The sequence below is a fragment of the Mytilus edulis genome, chromosome 12 (genome assembly GCF_963676685.1).
Source record: "Mytilus edulis chromosome 12, xbMytEdul2.2, whole genome shotgun sequence".
In the NCBI taxonomy this organism is placed as follows: Eukaryota; Metazoa; Mollusca; class Bivalvia; order Mytilida; family Mytilidae; genus Mytilus; species Mytilus edulis.
The window spans coordinates 22,778,811-22,802,010 of NC_092355.1; the positions used below are offsets into that span (position 1 = coordinate 22,778,811).

The 23,200-nt window shown below is 32.0% G+C and overlaps 1 protein-coding gene across 1 annotated transcript; it reads right to left on the minus strand.

The window, feature by feature from the left end:
- Nucleotides 1–11,286: 11,286 nt before the first annotated feature.
- On the minus strand, nt 11,287–21,580 carry LOC139497510 (uncharacterized). Its single transcript, XM_071285736.1, has 3 exons — nt 21,411–21,580; nt 14,011–14,273; nt 11,287–13,330 (listed from the first exon to the last, which is right to left on the minus strand). The coding sequence occupies exons 1-3, from the start codon at nt 21,578–21,580 to the stop codon at nt 11,325–11,327; spliced, it is 2,439 nt and encodes an 812-aa protein (XP_071141837.1). The 3' UTR covers nt 11,287–11,324.
- Between the last annotated feature and the right edge of the window lie 1,620 nt (nt 21,581–23,200).

Sequence of the window (23,200 nt, forward strand, 5' to 3'; positions counted from 1 at the left end):
TTGTTGTCATAACAGTATAAATGTGTAAATAAAAAAAAAATTAAACAGTTTTAAACTTCAGACATTTCCTTGATAAAATTGAATGTGGTCAGCCGCTTAACAACAATAAAGTTACATGTATTAACAGTCAAAAGCTTCATTTTAATATCCTTTTAAATCATAAAAAGTCATAAAAATTGAAAAGATGAAAGAGGTGTGTTCAGCTACCTAACAGCAATTAACAGTCACCAGCTTCATTTTCATATCCTTTATAAATGTCATTTAAATTGAAGAGATAACACATGTTAACATAAATATGATTTGTATTTTTCTACGGCATAAGATAATTTTAATCATCTACTATAATATATCTTCATCCTCTATCACACAATATGTAAGGACAAATGTAACATTAGTTCTAGTCAAGTTATTAAAAGTTTGGAGAACCTAAAGTGTCTGAAGCATAATAATGAGTCGTATTTATTGCATGGATTTAGTACCTATTTTTTACAATTTATAGTTCATTTCATTTTTTTCCATTTTCAGTTTCCAGTTGGCATGCTTCCTGTTGTTGTTGGAATTAATTTGATTTGTCACAATTAGGGGAAGTGCTAGTATTTCAATATAACATCTTGGACTTCCTCTCTTGTTTCAATTTCATTTTCATCACATTTACTGTCCCAGTTGGCTAATAGATAAGTATGAATATGGTGATCTCTGGTCAATGTTCAAACAAAAGTAAGTGTATTCTTATATTTTATGATATGTATGAAATGAGACTTATTGATTTTAACAGAGGAGCTAGTTGTTTTTCTATCAATATGAATGATATTAAACATGAGAAAACTTTATTGTAATTTTCCAAATATAGTGCCATATTTTATTTTTACACCAGATTGAGAGCTTATGACAGAAATGCAAACTTCCGAGGTGTTCCTGTTACCTTGCCAGAACCATTAAAGCCACAGTGGCCTTTGACAGGATTCCAACAGTTACGGCCGGAACATCAAATTATGCTACCAAAACTAACTACAGAACAAATAGAGGGATACTTCCTATATCGGATGGCGGAAGATTGACAGGCTAGTTAGGATATAAAGGCGTTGGAAAAAGGGAAAAAATGTTTGAATCACATAGAATTTTAGCCTACAGCTTCTATCAGAGTGGTCAATACACTTTCTTAAGTGGAATTGTTGGTGCAGCAATGAGACATAAGGTTCCATTAAATTAGAAATTCAGACATTTAACACATTATATCATTTATTTTACTAGTCATTTTGCTAATAGGTGGATTTGACTGCATATGATCATGAGGGCCTCACACATTTGCTGCATAAATTATATTTTTTTTATAATTCCTTCAGTTTCTTCCAATAATATACTAGTATCTGAAAGTCTCTATTACATGTAAGTGCGTACAAACAAATAATATAGTCGATACATTTGTCATTTAACTCTGTGAAAGTTTCTTGAATTCAATATTTTTATGTCCACACATACATTGGACCAGTTGTCACAGTTTCTGTAGGGCACATTATTTAAATATTTACCTTGTCACAATGAGACATATCCACCACAGTTCAACTTCATATGTAGTGGATATATGACTTTTATAAAGGACCTTCAACAATGATAAAATTCCACATTAAATATGTGAAATAATTCAAATCTTAAAAATAGTGGCCTCATTTATAACAAACTATTTATGAAAAACGCATATAAGGCTTTCTTAAATTTTATGAATGCATGCTTTTAAGTGTTTATACTATTGTGAAAGTAATACAATTCCTTTTACCTAACATACAACTATAAAATTAAAATTGATAGATGTACTGAGGAACCATTAAATTCTCACTGTGAATGCCCAGCAGGAAAAGGACCACATGGTACATGCAAACATGTTGCTGCTGTCATGATGATGCTGATGCACTTTATTCAAACAGGAGACGTACAGGTGGAAAAGTGCTGCATAGAAAACCTCCAGACTTTTCACAAACCTAAAGCTTTCTACAATGGTATTGGTATAGTAAAGTGGTTCAAAACTCTAGAACAAGAGTGCACACACTGAAATGTCTTGTCTTCTTTACTTATCATTGACATGTTGATACTCCTAACTATAAAGCTTTACTATGAACCATGAAAATGAGGTCAAGGTCAGATGACATCTGCCAGTTGGACATGTACCCATTGCAGTCATTTCATACACCTAATATACTAGACATATTGCTTATAGTTTCTGAGATATGGACTTGACCACCAAAACTTAACCTTGTTCACTGATCCATGAAATGAGGTCGAGGTCAAGTGAAAACTGTCTGAGGGGCATGAGGAACTTGCAATAATTTATATATATTTTTAAAAATAAAGAAGGAAATTTGTGCTGCCAAAGTGCACTGTGAAAACTGATTCATATTCAAAATCATATTGTATCGATATCTGCACTTAAAATTGACATCCACTTGTGAAAGGTATATGACTTGTACTTGGAAGTATCACTACATTTTAAAATTTCAATAAATATTAATGGTATTCATCATTGTAAGTTATCTAAACTAATAGTGCGGTAACTCTGTAGTCAGCCGCCTTGAAATGGGCGGCACATATAGATAGATGATAGAACAATACGCCACCTATTAGCGAAAATAACGAAGGTGCAAGCTATTGTTCTACGATACATTTTTTTAATGTGCTTTGTCTCTATGCTCTTTTGTGTTTCGTTGGCTTTGTACTTATTCATCCCGTCAGTATGCTATTGTGCTATTGTAAATTTTTGTGTTCTTGTCCATAAATTTTTTCTAATGTGCTTTTTAGGACGTCTTTACACTAAATCCCTTGGATGTTGGATGTGTACGGATTGATAGTTTAGTCTTAGATGCATGCTTTTTTTATTAGTTGTAATTGGCTTTGAACTAGCTGTCAGATAACTGCGAGTACTCTCAGATCTGTTCTTTGTGTCTTTTTTTGTCGAGATGTACAAGTACCCGGCCACGTCAACTTGTATTTTTTTCCATCTGCTGAGTTAAACCTTTTTCAACAGATTTTTATAGTTCGTTCTTATGTTGTACTGTTATACCACTGTCCCAGGTTAGTGTCCAAATTCGGGAGCCTGTAATTCAGTTGTTGTCGTTTGTTTATGTGTTACATATTTGTTTTTCGTTCATTTTTTTATATATAAATAAGGCCGTTAGTTTTCTCGTTTGAATTGTTTTACATTGTCCTATTGGGGCCTTTATATATGCGGTATGGGCTTTGCTCATTGTTGAAGGCCGTACGGTGACCTTTAGTTTTTAATGTCTGTGTCATTTTGTTCTCTTGTGGACAGTTGTCTCATTGGCAATCACACCACATCTTCTTTTTTATATTTGTCTATAAGTCTTTTTGTGCTTCTTTGTTGTTTATTTTTATAGTGATAAATATTATAATATAACACAATGTTGATTGCTGTACTTATTTTTTGACATTTTTAACTAATATGTCTTCATCATTTTTTTTTTTTAAAGTTGGAACAGATGGAATTAAGATAATCAATATCACAAATGGAAATTAGAAATGTTTATGCCTCTATCGGTCTTTAATAGTTGAGCATACACTATCATTTATATTCGACGGAAAGTTTTCCACTGGGTCGATGCCACTGCTGGTGGACGTTTCGTCCCCGAGGGTATCACCAGCCCAGTAGTCAATACTTCGGTGTTGACATGAATATCAATAATGTGGTCATTTTTATAAATTTCCTGTTTACAAAACTTTGAATTTTTGGAAAAACTAAGGATTTTATTATCCAAGGCATAGATTACCGTAGCATTACACTACAAACCATTAAAAGTCTGAAATGGCCTATATCTGTTCTCGACTGTACTGATTTTTACTCGATCAGTCTGAATTAGTCTGAGATTTAGTTGATAATACTCGACTGTAGTCTGAACTATACTTAACAGTCTGAATGTGTACTTGACCAGTACTTAACCGTTTTATACGAGTCTGAACTGTACTCGACCTAGTCTGAACAGTACTCGACCTAGTCTGAACCATACTCGACCTAGTCTGAACCATACTCGACCCAGTCTGAACTATACTCGACCAAGTCTTAACCAAACTAGACCTATTCTTTGTATCTATTAACTGAATTTTATCAATTTAGGAATTTTTTTAATAAAAATAAAATTTAAACAACGACTTGAAATTAAAAATGTATTCAATACAGTATTGAAATTAAAATTTCACAATAATCAATCATAATATAACTTTAACTCAATATTAATCAACACTTACATAATAATATACATCAACTTTTAGAATATAAATAAAACAAGCTGATAAATAATCTAAAAAAATAAATTGTGACTAAATTATGTTTTCAATATTATTCAAATTTTATGAATATTTCGGAAGTATTTTATGGTAATTGGACTATTTTCACCATAAACTTAAGCCAAGGATTTGTATTTACTACACAAATCCTTGATAACCTTTTTAAAAAAGGAAATGTATTCCAAAGTAACAGTAAAAAAAAAATTAAATTAATTTAAGTGTTTTTTTGTCAAATTAACATGGCATACATAAAGCACTTTAATATGTTCTAATTAACTCAGTACATGTGTGTTTTACAGGTAAAAAGAAAGCCATATTTTCTTAAATTCGTGTATTACTTATCTAGTACATGCATGTTTATTCGAAAGGCCTTGTTATTTAATTTAAACAATATATTGCAATTTTGAATCAAAGTTATTTAGAATTTAATACCTCTGACCAGGTGTGATCTTATTTATGAGTTTGCCCCAAGCAGAGGTTATACTTTATATTTCACCACTAATCAGAAAAATAATTTTATTCATTTATCTAATTTTATCCCTTTTTAATATAAGTTTTATATAATATATTTTTTTTATCCTAAATATAATCAGAGATATATTTCTTTTATAAGGTTGGCTGGCTGTTGTTATATATGTCAGTTAAAAAGAAATTTATTTAAACAGTTAAAAAAGTAGAGGGTTTTTAGTCTAGTATGGTTCAGACTGGTCGAGTATTGTTCAGACCTTTGGTTAAGTATAGTTTAGACTGGAAAAATAGGTCGAGTACATGTCAAGAATGGGTTAAGACTGTTTCAGACTGGTCGAGTTATAGTTCAGACTATTTTTAACGGCAAAGATAAGGGTCAAGTACGATTCAGTTCAGTCAAGTATGGTTCAGACTGGGGTCGAGTAATTTCAAGTAAAAGTCAGACCAATTCAGACTGGTCGAGTAAAAATCAGTACAGGCGAGTACAGATATAGGCCATTTCAGACTTTAATGGTTTGTAGTGTTATTTGGCACAACTTTTTGGAATTTTGGATCCTAATGCTCTTCAACTTTTTACTTGTTTGGCTTTATAAATATTTTGATATGAGCGTCACTGATGAGTCTTATGTAGACGAAAGGCGCGTCTGGCGTACTAAATTATAATTCTGGTACCTTTGATAACTATTCCTGCCATTGACATCTCGATCCAACCTGTTATTAATATTGTGGCGGGTACCAATTTACTAAATGTACTTATAAAACTTACTTTTTCTTAAGTAGTAGTTATTGTTTGTATGCTGTTCATTCGTAAACTTCATCTACTAAAATCATTGTGTTTCTGTTAATGACTATTTTTATGATAGCTTTAAATAACAAATAATTGGAAGATTAAACTAAAATGCTGTCATTTTTATCACGGGGTAATATCTACTGTTTACTATTTAGAGTTTTGGGATTATACTTGTTATTGATTAAATGTTGAGACGATCCCCGTATTTATTACTTTAATTGAACGAAGGATGTTTTTGATTATATGTATATTTTTGATTGTGTCATGTGAACTTACTTATCTGTACAGCCTCCTCAAGTTATTTCGGTATAGGGAATTACAAGATTTTTGTAAGAATATTTTGTTCGAATACGTAACTTGTCGAAATTCGTTGACAGGCGAGCACCTGGCCTTCGTTCAGCCCAATTTTCAGCATTGGTTTGGTTGAACAGTTACGGAAAGTCACGATTATTTTTAGCTTATCGTGAAGAACTTTAATTATTATATTCTATTTACGGAGCAAACATTTTAGCAAATATCAAGTTAATTGAGTGTGATTTGGTATAATTGTTTTAAAAAAAAAAAACATTTCATAACGGCCGAAGTTAGTATACCGAAAATAATTTCCATTGGTTTACTGCATACTCTAACAGTTGCGCGGTTGAAGATCGCACGAAACTTGCATTAACTTTAAGTACATGTATAAAACCTCAAAACGTGAGTCTGTCGTCATACTGGCCAAAGACGTCAAACACTAAGAGAAAATATTCTTAAAAAGTAAGAATAATAGTATTTAAAAAAAAAAAGCGCTTTGGACGCAAAAAAATTTTTAACGTGTTGTTTTCCATTTTTTACTTTACTATTTGGTTTTAACATTTTAAAGAAAACATAATTGTTCTCAGAACAATTTACACAACTTCTACCCAAATTCACGGATGGCTTGAGAAAACTAGCAATATTATGGAAATTCTACATTGTTTAATAACATGATAGATACATATGTATATAATGTTTGGTTCTTTTGTTGTTTTTTCTGTATGATGTATTGTAAAATTACTATGTTGATTTATGTATGCCTTCAACCCATATGGGTACAAATATGCATTATATTCAATAAACTTATAATAATAATGATTTATATATAGCTACCATAGAGATAACGTATATACGTTTTTTCTTGTTTAGAAATTACGTACGTTGGAAATACGTTGCTAAATCACTTTGTGGATTTTTTCAGTATTGAACCATTTTAATCCGGTTTCGCGACAAAATTCGATATACAGAACCACACAAATTTGACATAAGCTTTTATTGTTTATTCAAATGGTAAAGAATGGTCCAGTAAATTAAAGGCAAACACTTTTTGCAAACTATGAGCAACACATAAACAATAGAACACAACATGTCAATCAATTGGTATATTGACAACCTATAAAAGTAATTGTCAGTAAACAAAATAATATGTGTTAGTTAAATATTAAACATTGGATAGTCACAAAAAGGAATATTTGTATTAAAGTAAAACAGAAAATTTAATTTCGTCATTTTCTTTTGGTCACAATTTGATACAACCGTTTTAAGCCTAAGGAAACTAAAACATAGGTTCCACAAAGAAGTATGTAATAGAATTTTACTTTGTGATTTTGACTTCACTGAAATTCACTTTTAATCGTAAAGGTCAGGTTAGGGCAATCCTAATTCTATCTTATTCTTTCTTATTTGACGTCATTTTTCATTTTTTTATGATCTGTTTTACAAATTCAAATGACATCATTTTTTCGTCATTTTTCAGTTTCAAATAGGACGTCACTTGGCGTAGAGGTTTAAACTTATTCGGATGTGTCTACTTTTGTGTTTCAAATGTCTGGTTATGTAAATGTATTTTATTTGTTTCCTGCAATTAGTTAATACTTCAGTTTTATCATGTACATCTTTTGAATATTCATTTTATAAAATTTACTGTCTGCAAAAGTATAAATTATTCTAAATTATAGGGATTTTCTGGTAACTAAAAGAAAACCCTTGCCGTTTTTGGCACAACCTTTTTGATCTTTTGGTCCTCGATGCTGTTCAACTTTGTACTCAATTCGGCTTTCAAACTTTTGTATCTGGGCGTCACACGTAGGTCTTGTGTGGACAAAATACACTTCTGGCGTATTAAAATTTTGAACTTGTTGCCTTTTGTTGGCTGTTGTTTGTGTGATTCTTTGTCAATTGTGTTCTCCAATTTATTTATATTGTAGTCCTGTGTTGTCATTTTGATGTTATATTTCACATGGCCATAAAAGTGCGAGGTTTGGCATGCCACAAAACCAGGTTCAACCCACCATTTTTTCCTTTAAAAATGCCCTGTACCAAGTCAGGAATATGGCCATTGTTATATTATAGTTCGTTTCTGTGTGTATTACATTATAACGTTGTGTCGTTTGTTTTCTCTTATTTTTGAGTGTAAATTCACATTGCGATAAGACGTGTCACGGTACTTGTCTATCCCAAATTCATGTATTTGGTTTTGATGTTATATATATGTTATATTTGTTATTCTCGTGGTATTTTGTCTATGTGTGTTACATTTTAGTGTTATGTCGTTGTTCTCCTCTTATATTTAATGCGTTTCCCTCGGTTTTAGTTTGTTATCCCGATTTTGTTTTTTGTCAATGGACTTATGAGTTTTTAACAGCGGTATATTACTGTTGCCTTTATTGAAAATGATGAGACATACGTTTTTAGTGCGAGGAAACTTATAAAAAAGTCCAAATTAAATTCATATCAAAACTTTCCCTGAATCATTGAACTTTCAATTAGTAAACGTTATAATTACCGAGCTTTGGAAAATTTGGAGAAATTTTAAGCCTGTGGAAGCCATTACACTGTTTTAAAAAATAACCCCTTTTAGTTCTTAAAACCTTAGTACCGTACATGTATATATATCCTTAAATTACGTTATCCTATAATTAGTGTGAGGTCAGATGTACTTTCAATACATGAATACCTAATATGTTTATCTGTGAGGTCAGATGTACTTTGGTACATGAGTATATGTTATATTTTTGTCCATGTCTGCTCGTAATCTCAACAAATAAAGGCAACAGTAGTATACCGCTGTTCAAACGAGAGAACATTATATCAGTTAGTGTTTTACTCTTAATGAGTATTTAAAATCATCTTCTTTGAGGATACCCTTTGCAACAGTCTAGAAATTCACTGACCTTAGTATTGATAAATTTGCAAGATGTTTTAATTGGTCTTGAGCTTGACTAAATTGAGTTTTCAAATATTTGCCACTGTAATATATATAGTAATCAAAGGTACCAGGATTATAATTTAATACGCCAGACGCGCGTTTCGTCTACTTAAGACTCATCAGTGACGCTCAGATCAAAATAGTTCTATAGCCAAACATGTACAAAGTTGAAGAGCATTGAGGACCAAAAATTGCGAAAAAAATGTGCCAAATACGGCTAAGGTAATCTATTCCTGGGATAGGAAAATCCTTTGTTTTTCGAAAATTCAAAGTTTTGTAACAGGAAATTTATAAAAATGACCAGATAATTGATATTTATGTCAACACTGAAATGCTGACTACTGTGCTGGTAATACCCTCGAGGACAAAACGTTCACCAGGAGTGGCATCGACCAAGTGGTGTAAAATTTTTTCAAAGGTACCACCAGGATTATAATTTAATACGCCAAATGTCTGAAATAAAGTTTTTGCAACTGATGAATATTTCATGGTTTGCTGTCAGTAAAAGGAATTCCCTTTTAGTTCGTTATAGAGTTTTAACAGGAGTTTAGGTTTGGTCCTATGACTAAATAAAAGAGGTTTGTCATTAGTTTTGCCTATAGATCTAGTTTAAGAATCAGAGGTTTAAGTTACGTCGGAAATTTATATCTGAGGTTTCGGTGTATGTTTTTCTGTCCTTTTCTTCATTGATCCATTGCAATATATTGAGCTTATCGTGATTTTTGTATGAAGTATATAAAGTAAGTAGTTACAAATTTCATTGTGTTCTGCAAGTTTTTTTTTATAATTTTATTTCAACTTCTGATATTCAGCTCATTTAAAAATGAATAAGAAATCAGTTGCCACCACAGTTGTCTGTTCTCATTCCAGACATTACGTCATTATGTCAAAAAGCAATCGACTTATTTCAAATTCAGTCATTGTCTTCAGCTTTGTCATATTCATTATATTTTATTTTGAAATTTTGTATTCATGATAAATCTTTAAAAACTGGTATAAGTGAGCGGCAGTTATGAAGCTAAAAGCATAAACTTAGATATTTTAATGAACAATCGTATGTTTGTTCTTATTGTAAATGTCATCTTGACATTAAATCCATTAAATGAAAATTAATGGATATGTACTAATTAAAATTTTTGTGCGAGATAAATATTTCAAAAGTTGTTATTGGCTTTGAACTATCTGTCATTTTCGGCGAGTAGCTTTATATCTTAACTTCAATCTTGTTTTTAGCTTTGTATCATTCTTATGAGCTATTTTTTAGTGATTTTTATAGTTTCGTCTGATGTATATGTGGAATCCTGAAATTCAATGACTGTCGTTTGCCTGTACCAAGTCAAGAATATGACAGTTCTTGTCCATTCGTTTTTGATGTGTTTTGTGATTTTTGTGATTTTACTTTTTGCTGCTTTATATCTCTGTTCTTTTGATATTGCATTATATAGATATAGGAAAAAGTGCTATGAGTGCAAATGAGACAACTCTCCATCCAAGTAACAATGTATAAAAGTAAACCATTAAAGGCCAAGGTACGGCCTTCAACATGGAGCGTTTGCTAATACCAAACAGCAAGCTATAAAGGGCTCAACAATTACTAGTGTAAAACGGGAAAACCAACGGTCTAATCTATATCAAAACGAAAAACACTTATGAACCACCTAAACAGACGACAACCACCGAAAATCAGATAAAAGGTGCAAACAATTGCAGCGTAATTAAACGTTTAAATGGTACCAAAATGTCTCCCTTTTCTGAAACAATAGTATAACACAACAACATAGAAAGACATTAATAGTATAAAAGGGTCAAGTATAAAATGCTTTGCGGGATGGGATTTATTTGCTCATTAATGAAGATCGAACGTCGACCTATAATCACTAATTTCTACGTCGTTTGGTCTTTAGTGAAGAGTTGCCTTATTGGTCATTATACCCAAACTTGTATTAACCATTAAAATGGTAAGCAAAAGACGTTTTGGGTAACTTAAATAGCATGTTTGTGAGAGACAAAATATACCAACAGGGTTACTTAAACTAATCAGTCGAAAACAAACTTAAAATGCAATGACCGAAAAAACGATGAAAACATCAACAAGTTTTCTAAATATAACACAGAAAATCAAAGACTGAGCAATATGAACCCGACCAAAACCGGAAGTTGGTTAGACAGATCATGTTCCATATGGGGCACATATCGTGCTTTTTGTTTACAGTTTTAGTACAAATTTGGTAAAATGTCAAATTGTGCAAATACAAATTCGGTAAAATGTCAAATTGTGCAATACAAATTCGGTAAAATGTCAAATTCGACGTAATGAGTAACATACTCGTCGTAGTCTGTGAACATATAACTTCCGATTTCCCCAACTTGCCAAAAAAAAAAAAAAATTACAACAAAATTAACAACTAAATCATTTGCAGACATTTTGCTAATTTTGTTAGTAAAAAGTTTTGACAACTTGCAAGACATATTTTAATGTAATAAGATAACTTTGACGGATTTACCAGACCTTTTTTTGTACTTGAAAAATAAGCAATGTACACTTTTGTTGTATTATGCTGTTAAATTATCGTCTAAAAATACCTCTACAGGTACCCCATGAATTCGTGATGATATTAATTTTTCTAATCTGAACTTTGCACTTTTGCATAACTCTCCCTCACAACGAACTGCGTTGATATAACTACGGTAACCTAAATCTGTATTATTTGCTATTTCATAACAAACTCCGAGAAGAGTATAGCAAACAGACATTTCATTTTTAGCTAGGAAATACTCATTTTGTATTGTACGACGCAAGTCCTGTAACGATAGCTTTCTTTTGTAAATATCATTGAGATGATTATAACACAAGAACTGGAGACAATGACACATAACAACAGGTGGAACTCTCAATTTAAAATCCTGAGCTTCAAACTGCAGTTCTCCCGGTATCAATGGTGAACCCTTTATAAAAATTATATCGCCCATTGTTGCGAGTCTTATCCTGTTCATAAGAGTAATTTGTTGACAGTGCGCAAGACGCTGATACGTGCAAAATGTTTTAGACAGGTAGAATGCACAACCCAAGTACAGCATGTCCGGCGAACAACGAGATAATATATAATCCACGATCCGCAATGTTACGTTATAATTCTTTATTGTGTAAAAGAAGCAAGCACTCAACAACCAGCCCGAACTAGCGTCTGCCATTGTGCCATCGCGTAATATTTTACGATTCAGATAATAGCGGTGTTTGTTCTTACGAAATGATAAAAACAACATTTGTGTCACTTGTTGGTTGAAAAATCCATGATAGAATTTGAATACATCTCTCAAAAACGGTGATGATTCAGACAATGATATATTTTTTAATAGAGCTAATGTAAAGCAATATTTCTCCAAATTTGAATTTGCAATACATGCTATTGCAGTTGAAAAAATCTTGTAAAATAATAATTCAAGTTTGAAAGGCTCATCTCTTTCTACATGGTCAATAAAAGGAGAGAACGTTACAATGTCATTTGAACTCAACACTTTGTGAACTAAAGTTTCAATTCCGTGATATTTCATATCAGATAGTACAGACAACAAACGTTTGTGATTAGATGAGTTAATCTTACCTTTGAATAAGTTTTGTTCCGGAATGAAATAGTTCGGTAAATAGCATGCATCAATGCAGTTTATAAGTTTATCGAGACACAACTCGAAACATGCAATTAAATTTGAAATTTGAAACTGGTCTATTGAAATCTCTTCGGAAACCCAAAACAAAGAAGTTTTCAGGAAATATGAGCATAAGAGGTCTTTAACGTGATCGTTCTGATTTATAACGTTTTTCAAGGTCATTTTCAGAAGTGCATAACACAAAAATTGCGTGTAATTAAATGAATGGCATAGCTTTTTTTCTGCCACAGAAAATGATAATCTCCACCACAATTCATCGTTCTCGTTATATTTTGGACCTATTGGTACAAGTAAAATGCCGTATCTTGTAATACTTTCTACTAATCCTCCAGATGGCCATTGCCATCGCCTTTGACGATATATCCAGTTCTGAGCTTCATAAGGCCAATCACGTGACCTAAGACAAAATGCTATATCTTCATGTTGATAAGGGTCTGAGAGACACGGACCGTGAATTTGCCCATATTTTTTAGTTCCTCGCAAAAATTGCATAAATCTCTGACTTGAAAAATAAATACCTGTTTCTGTTTGGACTATAAATGAAACACAATCTTTATGCTTTGTTAACAGTTTTAATTTGGCGAATCCGGGATATTTATTGCATTTTTCCATTAGAAAAATGGCATGTCCTGGTCTGTAAACGTCTTTCACATCTTGAACAATATCTACGTTGTGAACTATGAACATGATGTCAATGTCACTTCCTGGTAAATCGAGCCCTTCCGATAGACTTCCACTTGATAACTTTGTGGTACTAAGACCAGCATATTTGTCAACAAAATCATTTAACTTAAACAATCGTTGTCGTGACCTGACTGTTTTCTCTGTACCCACTATTTTTTGTAAACGTTGGTAGCAGCATTTTTCTATTACACAAAATTTAGATCTGTGTTCTATAAATAAAGAAAGTACAATTACATGTATTAATGAATTTATACATTGTATAATATTAAAAACTTTTCTGAATTCCTAACAACATTAATGTATTCTTTTAAAAGAAATAACTGCTGTGGGTTGTTGCAACTAGTTCTCATTTTGTGTTCATTTTTCCGTTTTCGATTACAAGGATATGATGACTCCCTGTTTATTCTCTTATCAGTAAAATATGTCGATTCGTTTGATGTGTTTTATCATTTGATTAGGGACTTTCCGTTTTGAGTTTTCCTCGGAGTTCACTATTTTTATGATTTTACTTTTTACATTAGCCAAATTTTTAAAGGTATGTATTAATTTGACAAAAGCTGAGGATCGTTCTTGGTCTTTTTCATCATAGATTGGACACATGGTCGGTATTTTAATAAAGATCTGATAAATATGTAAAACTGAAAATAAAAGGGAGTACATAATAACAAATCTATTTTATCAAAGCCCGCACCAAAATGATTGACGGCATTAAGATGTAATTCTTAGTTTGGAAGTGTATATCACTGCTCTGAACAGATAACAGTTGATGAATATCTCAAATTGGAATTTCCAAATAACTTTAGATTTTACAGATTTAAGACGTTAAGATCTTATATATAATTTGGAAATTTATATTACTAATTTGGACAATAGACAGCTGTATATTTACCTTCTGATTTAAATTCACGATTCGCTAAATATTCAAGGTACTCATTGCTGGTTTTATCAGGGAATCTAATATTTAAGATCGACTGATCATGTTTCATCCTTCGTTGCAAACAGGATCGGAATTCTCTTTCAAACTGATGAATGGTTAGACCAAAAATATCATTTTTTATAGTTAGGTCGTCGTCGTAACCATTGTGTAACCGGCTATCATCACCGTGATCACCATTAAGCAGCTCATCATCTTCACGATCATCATTTAGGTGTCTATCCGTATCATCATTATCATTTAGGCATCTTCCAATATCGTGATATTTTGGCCATGTATTACGGTTATTTTTTTTCGTAATCATTTAAAATGCAGTAATTGATGAACGAACGGATTTCTGAAATAAAAAGTTATATGGCTGTACAGTTTTGTTCAACCAGCTTTTCGAAATATTCGTATAAAGTAGATCGTGCTTAATTTACAAAAATGTAGCACTAAATATTATGTTTTCATAATATGATAAAGAGAGGCGAAAGATAACAAACATGACTAAGGGATAGTCCAGCTCAAAAAACAAATTTAATTTTTATTAATACATTTGTGATGTTTTTTCTTATTTCTTAATGTTTTTAAACTTGCCATGATTAACTTTTGCACTAAAATGAAAAACTAAGAATAAATATGCAAATAGAAACTTCTGTAAAGTTGCACAAATAAATATTAAATTGCACTTACTTTAAGAGAAAAGTAAATTATCATATAATTGAAAAACCACAAATATACTGAACTCACAGGAAAATTCAAAACGGAAAGTCCCTAACCAAATCTCAAAATTAGAAGCTCAAACACATCAAACAAATGGATAACAACTGTCATATTCCTGACTTGACAAACACCATTTGGACATACTAGTATTTGTGTTTTGCGTACTGGTGTTCATCTTTACGAAAGATACTAGAGGGGCATTCAAACTCGTAGATCGAAAACAAACGTACAACGACATGGCAAAAAAGGAACACGTAAAACAAGACAAATAATTTTTTATCATGGCCTTGTCAGTTTTTTTTTTTAATTTCATGAGTTTGAATATCACTTTGCTATCTCTCTTTGACAAACATTTTTTATTGCTTATTACTTATTTGCTTTACATTATACAACAAAAACATTTTATAACAGTTTTTTTACTCAGCTTTTACCAGAAAAAAATTAATGATTCTGTCATGTGTATTATTACTAGTAGAAGACAAGTTTTGTTTCCTATTCCTTAAAATAATTAAATCCACGTCGTTCAATCAATTTGCTTTATTGTTGTAACACTGAATACTAAAGCACGTAATACGTCTTTTCTAAACGAATAAACATTCATGGTTAATTGAACTTTTAAAATTGAGGATGGAAATGTGTTGTCTACGATAAATTGCGTTCGAATAAAATTTCTTTTGGAAATAATAGAAATCAATCATTTAGTATATTAACTTAAAAAAAATGAATGTAATCCTCAGAACTTACATTTATTTTAAAGTTTACTTGTCGAAACACGTCCATTGAAATGATATTCCTCTATATTATTCCAAAAAGCTAGTTTAATTTATTGATATAGTCTCATACAAGGAAATACATAACGGGTATTTATATTTGATTAGAATGTAACTGTGTCATTATCATATGGTTAACACTGATCAAATAAATTTACATGTAAAAGTTTAAATTGATTTAGGTCATATATGACAATTGTATCTCGATTAGAGTTAATGTCTTCCTGTTCCTCGTGGAAGTTTTCACCCAGGGTTTTATATTATAGTGTTTCATATTCTTCGGTTCCTAGTCTTTGTCTTCCTTATTTAAAGCACACCTGCCCTCATCGTGTATCGTCCGTCGTCTGTTAACTTTTACAGAAATCTTCTCTGAAACTAATATGCCAATTGAAACCAAACTTTGCGACAATCATCTTTATTGGACATAGTTTTAAAATTGTTTCCATTGGTCTTGTATTCCACTCAACTGCGTCAACATGGCTAGAAACAGATCATATGGTTGGAATTAATACAAGTTTCGTCCCTCATCATGAAAACTTTTTCAATCTAAAAGTCAGTATGGTGTAAACGACCATGTTCGTTTGTTTCTCTGTCCTATATTTTCTATGTGTGTAACATTTTAAGGTGGTGTTACTGTTGTGTCCTAGTTCTCTTATATTTTATGCGTTTCCCTCAGTTTTTGTTTTTACTCTGACATTTCGAAGAGTGGTATACTACTGTTGCCTTTATTTAACATTAAAACTTTCATACAACTTCTTCAAAAACAAATTATTCTTTTATATTTAATTTTAACATTTACAAACGGAAAAACTAAGAAAGGTCTGTGTTTTTCATGTAAGTACCGGAATACTGACCACTGTGTTGATGTTATCCTAATATGGCGAATATTCAGAACGCTTGCATTCAATTTTGCCGAAAGATGATACTAAGATGTACACGAATAAGTAAAAAATGTTAATTTTAAAACGGATATTATTCGGCAAATCTCATTTATCTTTACAATCGTTTTTGTCACTTAAGATCGTTTATGGCAAGTTCAAAGCTTTTCATTTCTCATAAATAGACCGTTTTGACTTTCTATTTCCGACCCCATTTGTACTGATGAAAAGACACCTCTGTTAATCGACGAACGATTACTCTTTCAAAGTACAATAACATAATATGGAATCGTATAAACGTTGTTACTTCTAAACGCTGATATGAGCGATTATTAGATATGAAGTTTATTTTTTATACTCCCATGTAAAGCTGCCAATACTTTGTTTAATAAAAAAAGTCAGAAAAAAAAAACACTTTACAAGCGAAAACCCTTTTATAAATCAGATTCAACAAAGGCCAGTTACATAATGCCCTGTTTTAATCAGCTCAGATTACTTATTTCAGAAAAATAGAGCAGTATAGGATTATCTGTTATAAATAAATAAACTATACGAATCAACCATTAAGTAGCAGTACATTTTTATTTGCAACACGTTTAATAAGTTCATGCGTCGGAAGCGCTTTTCTGTATTTACCTTTATCGGGAACGCTCAAAGCCAAACACTTGAAATCCGACACCCTATATGTTACAGCTTTACTAATGGATTAACTATTTGTGTACTTTGAGTTTTAAAATCACAGAGTGTTTAAATTTATTTCAGCTACTATTTTTATTGGAACTGTATGATGAAAATAAGGTTAATATCACTACAACATGATATATATATATTTAATATTTGGAATCTTTCGCTTGATGTGTTTTATCATTTGATTTTGCCATTGATTTAGGTACTTTCGTTTTGAATTTTCCTCGGAGTTCAGTACTTTTGTGATTTTACTTTTCACTTATAAAATGAATTGTGTTTACACATAACACGTATTTTTCATATTTGATCATTCATTGCTGTTCTTTCCATTATAAAGTCACAAAACCTTGAAAACGGTAAAATATTTAAGTTAATTCCTTCTATTCATCAGTACATGCATAATTAAAGTCTTTAAAATAATTTTAAACATTCAACCATAAAATTTAAACAAACAACAAGAACAGCAAAAAAAAACATCACCACAACGCTCAGTGACTATAAATTATGTGACTTTCAGATAATTCTCTTCCTTCTTCCTCACATTTTTTACATCAATTAATCAGTTATTTAAAGTTCAATTTTTAATAGTTTTAAAGTTTTAAGGCAAATCAATGAATAACACTGAAACATTATACCGTAATAAAGAATATAAAGTCCAGTCTAACAGTAATTCTTTTCTGTGTGGTAAATTGTGATTTGTCTCATATTGTTTTGCTTGCCATTTTTACCTCATATAACAGACATTACACCTTCCGTTAACGTTATTGTTCAAAGTTGTGGGCATATATATTTGAACTAATCTCTAGTCAGGGGCAAGTAACGGCTTCCTTTCTGTATCCCATCAAAAAATCCATTGATCAGTCCTTTCACGAAGAAACAAAAAAAAAACCTGAACAAATGTGAGGTTGGATGAATGGTTTTGACTTGCATTGGTTAATAATAACATGAATAATGTCTTAATGTAATAATCTACAGGCACTACATTCAACCATCTTAAGTAGACTTCGGTCAACTTAACACTTTCCCCCTTTCTTCCATTTTGTTTAATTGCACCGTCTCCTCGAGCATTTTGGTTGAAAATGTCGCATTTTCGCACGCTATATTTAATTGGCACGTTTTGACGTCGGGCACTTTCAACTAATTGATTCCCATGTCTCGGCATCTGCCTTGACTAGAAAAACCTCATTATGGACAGAAAAAATAAGTTCCATGCATAGAGATACGAATAACATTCATTTAAACTATATTTTCATACCTTGTGGGCTTAAATACGGCGGATAATCGTGGTGTAAAGTTGTTTTCTGTATCATTTTTTTGGTCAATTTTGACGAATGTCGATTGCGTCGGTGTTTTGTTTGGAAATGTATGTTACCGAATTTATTAGACAACATGGCTGTCTTAATTGAAAACTTCTGATATAAAATCGTACTTTATGTCAATTTATCAAATAACTAGACGTGTTCTACGGCTAATTTAAAGAGAAATCAGATTTTTGATAACGTCTTGAAAATGCCGTTGTCATAGTGAACAAAGGGAAATAATCAAAAGAACTTCCTAAAAAAGGTCGGTCTATTTCGATCCCACACATGCAATGAAATATTACCAGCACTTTGAAAAAACCTAAATCAATTGCAAATTTAACCAAGTAGTTAAATCATGGTTACTGTTGAAGGCTGTATGTTGACCTATAATTGTTTTATTTTATTCATTGTGACTTGGATTGAGACTTGTTTCATTGGCAATCAAACCACATGCTTATATTTAAAATATTTATTGGTTTGTAAGTCTCAATCCAAGTCACAATGAATAAAATAAAACAATTATAGGTCAACATACAGCCTTCAACATAGAGCCAAGGCTTACATTTTGTACACCAAACAGCAAGCTATTTAAAGGAACCAAAAATGTTAAAAAAAAGTCTTATCTACAACATGAGAAAGGAGAAACACCTATGAACCACATCAACAAACGACAACCACTGAATAACAGGCCTGTACATAAACAGTGCATAAAAATGCATACATCACATGTACATGTATATACAAATGTATATCAGTTTAATAAAGGGAATTTACTATGCATTTCAATTTAATTTTCTTACTATCAACCAAGCTTACAATAAATCGTACACGTATAACCATTGTTAGTTTGTACAGATATTGTTTTCACTTACCTAAATATGCAGACATTTCAGCAAAATCTGTCTCCGTCCAGTTTGTGTCATTTCGTCCGGCTAGCTGCTGTTTGCGTGTTGCATTTTGGTTGGTCTCTTGGGCATGTTTACTAATCATGTCTGTGCCAGTTCACTAACATCAGCATTCAATAATACTTGAGGTCCGATACGTTCGTTAAACTGTCGAACATTTATATCTTGATTGGCCTCGCTCCATATTATCTCATTCATGTCAGCATGTCAGTATCATCATTTCCATCCTCCTGATCCTACACGATTTCATCATCAATATCATATTCCTCCTCGCTAACCAACGGTTCATCTATATCAGATACATTCTCGTTATCCTCACCTTCAATACTTTCGTCGTCTGATATATTTTGAAGGGCTGGTCCAGACACAATTTGTTCCTAAACATCCTATACAGTCGGCCTGCCGGAGGCCGCCATATTTGTTATTGTTGTCTGTTATAAAATACATTTGTGTACATGTGAGAATCTCATGAATATTCATCGATTAAGTGTATAATGACCGCCCATTTCCTACGATAAGCACTGGCACTTGTCACATTTATTGATTTTTAAATGGCACAACATTTATTTGTACGTTAAATTTTTACATTAACGTTTTAAAGACAAGATACATGAAAAGCGTAGGAAAGCGTAGTTGCGGGCGAAGGGGATAAGCGTAAAAAGCGTATACGCGGTGTAAGGGGGTAAGCGTAAAAAGCGTATTTGCGTGGTAAAGTATTAAAGGTTTTCTGATAACAACCATAATACTGTATGTATTGATGAGTTTTGTCAACACCAGCTATATTCTAGGTGTAGTCACAATAGAAGAGGGACATTTCTTGCAAACTGACCATCAATATTCACTGCACTTGTAACTTGACCATATCTTTCATTATGTATAGTTGACAAGGCTGATACATTTTTTGTCCCTCTATGACACTGCCAATAAAGCTCCTTTTTGTCTAAATCAATAGTGTCTACGACTAGATATATTTACTGGCTTTGTTGGCGCATGCTATCTTTTTGCAGACCCGCATAATTTGTAAATCTGCTCCCTGTACGAACTTTTGTGCCTGGGTGAACATCTATATATTGAATATAGCTGTTGTCGGATTCTGCTTGCATCCAGGTCTTGACGCCTTATTTAAGGGGTTTGCATCGTTTATAATGTTTAAGAAATGTTCTTCCTTCAAAAGGTACCATGCACTCGTTAATTGTGATATCATTGTTTTTAATATATTTCAAACAACATTTGTCATTTAAATGGTTTACCACAGGTTTTATCTTGTAGAACGGATCATAAATGGTCAGAGAAATGGAGGTTACGTCATATTTGGGTTTCTTTTGTCGTTATCGATGAAAATATGGGAATGGCCATTATTTGATCTGTTGACCAATACAACATTATAATTGGTTTACGACTTATTCCCATTGGGTATGTAAAAACAATTTTTTATAACACAAATCCGTATTTCCATGCTAGTACTGAAGTACTGGGATGGTGATGCCATCGGGGAATATCAGCCCACCAGCAGAGGCATCAAACCATTGGTAGTAATAATATTAACGGTACCAATTTTTCTGCACCATATACGCAATCTCACCTCCTGCTCTCCTTCATCCTCATAATAATCCCAATTATTTCCTTTCCTTTGGTCATGTAAAATAATTCTTTATCTTTCCTCAACGTCTAAGACTATTTATTCAGAATTAAATATATCTGATTCACTAAAAACTTCAAAATGGACGACATTTTTAGACTGTGGTAAAAGCAGACAAGTTTTACTTCCTTAATTAATTTTGTATATTTTCCTGAACATTTCAAACCCGATTATCTTTTCCCCTCGAAATTAGGGGCACAATTGTTCAACCTAGCGAAAAAATTACATGCCCTGTGCCTATTTGTGGGAAAAAAAGAACTTAACAATGATTGCTATTATAATTCTGGAATATATATTGAATCTTTTATTATTATTATTTTTTTTCTGTGCCACTGATGCAGCATACCTGACATGTAGACTCTATGATCCGCTATAAAAATGTGCCTTAGGAGCTTTTGACGCAACACTCTTATTTATTTAAAGAACCACTGCACTGAGTAGTTGGACAACTATTTGCTCTGTTTTTATACCCTTTCATTAGGTCCATAAAAGCGTCTGTTAATGGCTTTTTTATATTTTGATTAAGAGATTTTCTAAGTCTTGCCAGTGTAGTTGTATCATCAGCTGCTATAATTGTACCAACATTGGTTCCTTTGTTTTTTATGCTTTTAACCATTTCTACTACCATGTCCTGCTTCATCGCTTTTGAACTGCCATCCCAGTTTATTCTGCAGTCATGTTATTTTGACTTCACTCTTTTTCTGGTTACTTCAGCAAACATTTTGCAGATGGTGCTTCGATCACTTAACTTTCCCTGTTTCTTTGCAATGAAAAAATAAAACCTTCTGCATTGTACTCATGATTTTGTGTTCTAATATAAGAGGAGTATTTGCTTAGATACTAATTAGATTTGTCTACAACACATGTATGCCTTATAATTCCTTATTATTAATGGCTGCTTTTTCAAAGTTTTTTTCTAAATTTTACATGATAGCCATGTGGTATGCAGGTGTTACAGCTGATCCTTGATAAATAAGTGGAATTTGTGTAACAGTTTAACAGTCCTTCCAATGGACATATACAATTCGTCCATTTCTGTGCTATCTAAAATTCTCCCTCCCTAATATTTTTTTCCCTGTGTGGTGTAAAATGAGTCAACGTGTAGCATTGCCCTTGTATAGACCGACACAGCACATCCTTTCTGTTAGTCAATTATTTCAGTTCATTTCTTAGCCAGGTAAACAAAAAAAACAAAGATATAAATTAAACAGTTATAAAACAAGTTTATTCCAAAATCTAATTGGTTTATCCATATCAAATTGTCTTATCCCTGAAAATTTATGCTTTGAAGCCACCATTCTTTCATCAGCAAATATTTATCTACTAGGTGGCTGGAAAAATCCAATATTGTCTAGCAGCCACCTTATTCAGGGGAGTTTGTCATCTGTGAAGAAAGTTAATAAAAACAGTTTACTTTTAACATGAAATTTCAGGTATAATAATCAAATAAGGGAATTCATATAAAATTAAACTATCTATCAGACAAAGTTTGAACAATTTCTTTCTTCCTGTTACATTGACATTAATGATCGCCTAGTTATAGGATGAAATTCAGCGACTCTTTTCACAAAAAATCTTTCGATAGGTTTTACTCTTAATGGCAAATATAAGATTTTATGACTTTCATGAATTTCATAAAAAAAATCTTACGAAAAAGATTGTCGTTACTTTACGTGTGCCATCGCCCTCTCGGAGGTAAAGATTTAACTCTTCAGTGTTTTTAATGAATTATAATTCAGTATCTCTAGAAACAAAATGCCTGAATTTATTTAATAGATTACAATTATTCTCCACATAAAAAAGGAGTTTAAGTTCTAGTCCGAACTGGGTGAATGTAGAAACAAATTACTGTAGAATATCATTATGTTTATGCATATTGCCTGAATGTTTAATAGCTGCATCGCATCATAATTATGGAAAATCAAATCAGAAAATTGTCGAAATTATAAGACAATCTACATCCACTAATCCAATCAATTCTAATTGTGCCAGGTAGGGATGACAATAACCTTCACATGGGCCCCTGTTGATATGTGCGATTCCAAAGCCTTCTTCAGTAAGATCTTGGTTCTTGATGAAGTATGGTGACATAATCTAGATCTTGTCTTTTGATTATTGTTATTAAGTCAGAATAATTTTAATGTAGTATTTGAATCTCAATTTTTTGTTTATGCTTCGATGGATTTTGAAAAGCTTTGTTATTGTACAGCCTTCAACATTGATCCTTAGCTAGCAATGCAACGTAAGCTGAAAATTACCA